General features: G+C 45.3%; 1 protein-coding gene across 1 annotated transcript in view; it reads left to right on the plus strand.

The window, feature by feature from the left end:
* The window catches only part of Dner (delta/notch like EGF repeat containing), a 291,292-nt gene extending 284,501 nt beyond the window's left edge, over window positions 1–6,791 (plus strand). Inside the window, exons 12-13 of the mRNA XM_076866521.2 lie at window positions 116–362; window positions 6,680–6,791. Of these exons, the coding sequence (XP_076722636.2) occupies window positions 116–362; window positions 6,680–6,791 (359 nt within the window). The remainder of the gene's footprint in view (window positions 1–115; window positions 363–6,679) is intronic.
* The last annotated feature ends 352 nt before the right edge of the window (window positions 6,792–7,143 follow it).

Here is a 7,143-nt window from a genome sequence, read left to right on the forward strand (position 1 = left end):
GGATTATTTCCAGAAAACAATTCTTCCTGCAGAGTCGTCACTGATGCACTGGTGGGGGAGACCCCCACATCCCGCGGGTCCCATTTATCCGGCTCTTTGCTCTTTCCGCCCTCAGACCTCCAGTGGAAGTCTGGGCACATGGCCGAGAGCCTCACCAACATGCCGCGGCACTCCCTCTACATCATCATCGGCGCCCTCTGCGTCGCCTTCGTCCTGATGCTGATCATCCTGATCGTGGGCATCTGCCGCATCAGCCGCATCGAGTACCAGGGCTCTTCGCGGCCGGCCTATGAGGAGTTCTACAACTGCCGCAGCATCGACAGCGACTTCAGCAGCGCCATCGCCTCCATCCGGCACGCCAGGTGAGCGGCCGGTCCCGGGCGCTGGGCACAGCACTTCCCATCCACAGAGAGGGTTTTAAAGGGTCAAACACGTCCAACGTGGTGCTGGGGGCATGTCAGGACCCCTTCATGAGCAAACCCCTCTTCATCTGCCCCTAGCTTTGAATGCTCCATTCATTTACCTTGTACTGGTCCGTGACTACACATATCTGGTTCTTAATCACTGTCTATTGGAACATTTTTTGACGCTTTCTTTCTGGAATGCCTTTATGTTGCTCTTAAAATAGTCCACATGGACATAAATGGTTCCCTTTGATTTAAAGACCCACAAAAATAAGGATAAACAGCTGCCTGCTGCACTTAGTGCTCACATAACGCAGCCTCCCTTTCTGGAGGAGTCAAGACGCATGGTAGGGTGTCACAGGAGAAATTAGTTCAGGTGCCTGAAGTGTGGCATTAAGGACTCCATTCCATGACTCCATATTCCAGACAGATCATGTAACCTTCCACAAATACAGTTCCCCACCTGTACAGAAAAAAACTGTGGCAGTCACATTGAATCACAAATGTCAAAGAATATACAGAGCATCCTATATTTACTTCTCTAAATCTACTATATGATGCTAAAAAATAAGCTACATTTTACTGATTTTTGCAAAGAATGTTCATTTCAAAATTAACCACAAACTTATTTGTTGAAGTAAGCCATGGTCCCTGCAGTCCAGAAGTCTTTCCTGTGGTTTTTCTTTCTATGGCTCCAACAAGTCCTGGCACATAGTAAACTTTGCTAAAATTGGAGGTCTGAAATGAATCCATGATCTCAGTTCAGGGTAAGGGTTAGGTGCTTCAAGCCGTTTGAGAGGTAGATTCATCCCAGGACACCAGCTCAGTACGTGACTCTGGGTTGTATTTGCAGTATCACTGAACCAGAAGCAGATAATGCAGAAAGGAATGGAGAATTGACATGTTCCCTTGATGTTCAAGAGTCTTATTTTCCCTCTCTGTTCCTGGAGGAGCTTGGTTCACCAGGAGGTGTCAGAATCCATGGCTGCTTTATTTGATGTGTTGGGAGACCCAAGAAATCAGATTTCCTCCAATCCCCAAGGCGCGTGCAACTAAAATCCTTCAGGGCTGCCGTGGAGGAGTATTTTATTTCAGACCCAGAATAGTTCAAGATGGATGCATTGGAACACATTGCCTGTATAGCCCACTGGAAAGATAGTTACCTGAAAACGATTGAAAGAAAAAATAGACTTGAAAGCATTGATAGAACTCAGCTCTTACATGGTGCCAATGTTTGTCAAAAATGTTTAAGGCATGGTTTCTAATCAGCACGCTTCTACATGCATCCGTGACCGCAGATGAAACTATCAACATTAAAATAATACTTTCCCAAGTATCTGGAATTTAGGAAATCTTTGCTAACCATTCACTCAGCACAACAGCATTTCAACAGTCTGCCTGTAGAGAGGTCATGGCTGGGTGTCTGGCTCCTTGGGCTTCTTTGCTCTCTCTTCTTGGAAATCCTAGAAGAGCCTTGGCAGAAACTCAGCCTCTTTGATGTTACTGTTTCCCTAGTTTCTAGCAGTGACCTGTGGCTAATGTCCATTTCATGGGATGTCTCCTACCACAAGCCTAGAGGTGATAGTGGGTTGGGTTGATTGCAGCCTAGAAGCCACATGAGATGCATTCTGAGTGGGTCACCCGTGACACTCACAAGATACGCTGGCTGTGCCTGGTGATTCTGATGTCAGAAGGATCTCTCTCTTTCTCTCTCTGTCTGTCTCTCTGTCTGTCTCTCTGTCTCTCTCTCTCTCTCTCTCTTTCATTTTTTTTCTCTCTCTCTCTTTCCAAGAGCCATCTGCCCCACAGCTGCTTTGCTTACACACAGACAAGACAGGGTCTGCAGCTGAGCAGCAGGAGCAAGGCCGTGGCTCTCCACATTCTGACGCTGAGGTCACATCTCAGTGGCCGACTGCTTACTGCTCTATGTGCTAGAAGTGTCTGATCATGAAAAACAGAAAAAGGAGAACTGGGAAAGAACATGTTCACTTTCCCCCAAAGAGCTCGAAACCTTCTGATTTCAGCCTTTCCCAAAATGAGATCTACCTGACATTCTCTGCTGTATCCTTTTAGCCCCTGACTTTGGGGGACTGTGAACAAGAGGAACGGACACTCTGATCTGGCTTATAACTTGTGGCAATATCTTTTGTTTCTTTAGAGGAATAGGCATGCAAGGCTTGTCACCAAATACGGTGTTTGAGGTGTGTCTGTGTTACCGTTACTGCTGGGCTGAGACTTCTGTGAGTGCCTCTGTGGTGGCCAACATTGACTGAGAGCTTTCTGTGGGCCAGACACAGCCTACACTATCATCCACATTTTCAGGAGTTTCACAAGAATCCTAGGTCGGGTGTTTCTTCAGTTCCCTACATATGCGAAAAGAGTCTGAGCTCAGCAGAGCAGTGCAGTATACACAGGGTCTCAGTTTGTGAGGAAGCCAGGATCAAAGCAGGTGTGCTGATCAGAAGCAGATGCCTTTACACCCTGCAGCACATGAGCTCGTCAGGAGCAGCAAAGGTGAGAGCTGCAGTTCAAGGTCTCTCGCGTGCATGAAGGCTTCAAGGAAGTGTTCAGAACCCAGGCTCAGGAGCTGTATAGCTCCGCTTCCCACAAAAACTGTGACCTTGAGATTATCCCCAAGCTTCCATTTCCTCATCTGTGAAGTGGCACAGATGGTATGTGCTCACCTCACAGAGTTGCTGTGACAGCAAGATGAGAAGATCCATCAGTGAAAATGAGACATGGGAGGTGGTGCTGAATGAGTGCCCAGAACAGTGCCTGATGTGTGAACCCTCATGGGGCCAAGGGAGGAGGTGTGGACACAGCCACCAGGGGATCAGGGCCAATGGGCTGTTTTCCAGGAGGAGGGGGAGGGTTTCAATTCATTCTCATCTTTTTAAAATCCCTCAAGCAGACATTCCCAAGTGTCATGGTTGGGTCGTGGGATATGAACTACCATAACATGGGAACATCACACAGAACCTTGAGTATAACCCCCAGTTACAGTGTGTAGTCTTCTCTCAGTTTTGTCAGAATATGTAATAAATAGTCCATGTGTTACTCTCGGAGATGTTGGATACATATTTGCCAAGGGAGTTGAGAGGATATAGGGTCAAGAGATGGACAGACTAAAGAATAATGCACACAATGTCCACACCAGGTCCTTTGGAGAGATGGACTAAGGGCAATTCCTGGGGTCTTCCTCAGAGGCCCACACCACAGCTTAGACTTTGCAGTCCAGAGTCCAGCTGGCTCTACTGTGACTACTGCACTTTACCTGTGTAATGCGAAAGCAGCCAGGGACGGTATGAATGGCTTGACTGTGTTCCAGTAAAACTTTATTTAAAAAATAGGCAACAGGCTAGAATCTGGTTACTTTACATTATAATTTTCTCTAGTTTCCAATTTATAGTTTTACAATTAAAATATATCTTCCTGATAAGGAAAAAAGTATGTCATTTTAAAAAAAAAAGGAGCAGTCACATAAAAAGTCTTACAATAAAATAGGCAACCTTTTACATTGGTTTCGTGCCTGAGAATTTAAAATGGAATTTTACAAGGGTTAGCTGATTTTTGACGTCCTCCCAATTCTAAGATAGGAGATATAAAAAGCTGTTAGCATTTTCAGCATGGATGTGAACGCACATACATTTATCACCAAGTGGGAGCCTACCGCTGTGAGAGCTGTGAGATTCCAGAAAAGTCTTGCCTCAGTTTACTGGGTGTTAAAAAGCTCCAGTGTTTCTCTAAAGCAAACTGTTTTGGCTTCCACGTGGCAGATTCTGCACTTCCAATAGAGACCTCCACGACTCACCCAAGGAATCTGCACGGGCTCTCAGAACCAGGAGGTTGAAGTAGAGCTCCAGGGCTGTCTGTCTCTTTCTCTAGTCCTGGGCTGTTTGCTTACTTTGCCCAGGTTACTGCTGTAGTCAGCGTTATACTTTATAACCCATTCTGATTGGTGTTAACATGCCCCGTGCCACATGGCCATATAAACCAGCCTGGACACCAGGGATGCTCCTTGTGGTCTACTTTAAACATACGTGGGTGAGCAAAGGGCCCTCTCCGAAGCGGGTTCAGGACGTGCTTTATCAAACTTGGTGAATCTGAGACACCCATCCTCACACCTGTCTTTGGGTCCATGGCTACATTCAGTCCGTGGTCCTTTGAACTATCACTGGCAAATGAGTGGCATAAAGTAGAGGCTCGAATTTTCTAGATTTTTGAGAAAACAGATTCTTCAAACTGTGAAATCATATAGAAGTAGGTTTTTAAAACATATGTTTGACTTATTAAGTTGCTTGCCCATTTTCTATCAGCAGCTCTTTTACTAATCAACTAGTTAACAGGATTCCTTGCTCACACCAGAGTTCCCACGGTGAACCATCCCATGGCTATAAGGCTAGGATATGAAGAGCTAGTCACTGGGTTGCTGGATTTTTTTTCCTCAAATATCACTATTATGGCCAATATATCTAGCCATGATATGAAAAAGATTGTCAAGATATTCGCACCTTAAAGTAGGAGCTTTTGGCATTTTCAGACTTGCAGAAAAGCATGGGATACAGTGGGCTTTTACTCTGTTGCCACTTTCCCCGATCTGATTACACAGCTTCATTCAGTTCAGATCAGCACCTGAGGGCTGAGCCAGCTTCCCCTGTGCAGGCACAGTCATGGATCTTCAGTGAGACTTCACATTTTCTAAGTCCCTCTTAATATTGCAGTGACAGCTGTGGGGTTTTTAGGGACAGAGTGCTTTAACCCTAACCCTGGCCTCTACCTGGCCGGGTTAGGCCACCGCACCCTTGAAAGCTAATCCTTCTTGAGTGACTAGAGACGTAACCTAGATGGAGGTTTAAAACTAGAAGATCATGCAGGGCACAGTGGCACCCGCTGGTAATCCCAGCAGCTCTGGAGGCTGAGACAGGAAGATCACGAGTACAAAGCCGGCCTCAGCCACAGCGAGGCACTAAGCAACTCAGTGAGACCCTGTCTCTAAATAAAAAACAAAATAGGGCTGGGCCTGAGGCTCAGTGGCTGAGTGCCCCTGAGTTCAATCCCAGGTGCCAAAACAAACAAACAAACAAACAAAAAAACTAGAAGATCTCATGAAGCATGCACTGTTTTCTCCTTGCCACTCCACCTTGCCTCTCCTCTCCATACAGAGGAGATGGACTTTCCAAAGATAGCAAAGGGAGAAATAGGAAGAAAAGAGAAAAGAGAAGTCACAGTAAATATGCCTTTAATTCCTAAGGGCTCCATCCTAATAACCTTTTTAAAATTTAAGAGTTTTGGAAAAATTCCTTTTTAAATGAACCCTGATGTATTTGAAAGAGTTAAAAAAAAAAATGTGGTCTATGAAAAGGAGCAAGGGGAGGGGGGCGTGCTCATAGGGAAGACTGCTTAAGTCATGTTTTACTCCCGAGGCTGTAGGAAGGTGAGGTCCTGAAGGGGAAGCGACCACCCAGAAGTTGAATTTGTTTCATTTTAATAATTGCCATCCTAAGACTGGCTTGGCAGGGAGTTCCGAACTGGGCTTCTGATTCCTCTGGCTTCTGGGCGTCAGTTGGCTGTCAAGGGGGATTTTGCTATATACAAATCTGTTGGGACGGTGGCTTTGTGCTCAGAGAACAGCAGTGGCTTGTGGGTGTGCAAAGCAGGAGGGTCTGGGAGGTAATGGGTGGGTGGGATTTGATGGCCATCCTGGCAGTTTGTGGACAAACACCCCGTATTTTAGGTCATTTCCTCCCTCTGCCCTCCTGCTGGCCTCTCAGAGTCTTCCCAGCTTGTTCCCCCCAACTCCCAGGGGAGAGGCTGGCTGTTCCCTGACACCACCCCCACAGCCTGTCCCGGGGAGCCTGTCCAGCTATTCTGTATTCCAGGCACTAAGGTGGATGTAAAATAAACCTGCCTCTCCAAATATTTATGGGTCTTGGAAGAAAAAAAACAAATCAATACACGTTTTCTTAAAACCTATTGTAGAGCTGTTCTGGCTGGCTGCTGCTCTGCCAAGATTCAACCTGGAAGCTTCACCATTCACTTGGGCTCCATGCTTTGTGAAATTTGTGTTTTCTGCCTCCTACACCAAAGACTAACATTTATGCTTTTTCAATTTTAATATCAGGGTGTCTTAAGTTTCTTTACTGGCTGGAGAATATATTTTTAGAGCACTTCGACAGTTCCATTTGATTCTTGAATCTTTTATTCTCACCATTTGCCCTTAATAGGACTTGGAGTCCAATATTTGTCTCACCAGAATGCCCTCTCTTTAATTTCAGGTTTGGAAAGAAATCCCGACCCGCGATGTACGACGTGACCCCCATCGCCTATGAGGATTACAGTCCCGACGACAAACCCTTGGTCACACTGATTAAAACAAAAGATTTGTAATCTTTTTTGGGGGGATTATTTTTCAAAAAGATGAGATACTACACTCATTTAAATATTTTTAAGAAAAACAAAAGCTTAAGAAATTTAAAAACGTTAGCTGCTCAAGAGTTTTCAGTAGAATATCGAAGAACTAATTTTCTGCAGCTTTTAGTTTGGAAAAATATTTTAAAAACAAATTTGTGAACTCCATAGACTACGTTTTAATGTACTCTCAGCTCTAAACCGTAGGCTTCTCCTTGTGTGTGCTCTTTTCATGGTAGAGACTACGCAAAACCCAGATGAATTTCTGTGGATGTTACAGAATAAGTCTAAGCTAGGAGAAGTTTCTTTTTGACATGTGAGTGCCGGCTTT

This window comes from Callospermophilus lateralis, chromosome 9, assembly GCF_048772815.1.
Source record: "Callospermophilus lateralis isolate mCalLat2 chromosome 9, mCalLat2.hap1, whole genome shotgun sequence".
NCBI classification, from domain to species: domain Eukaryota; kingdom Metazoa; phylum Chordata; class Mammalia; order Rodentia; family Sciuridae; genus Callospermophilus; species Callospermophilus lateralis.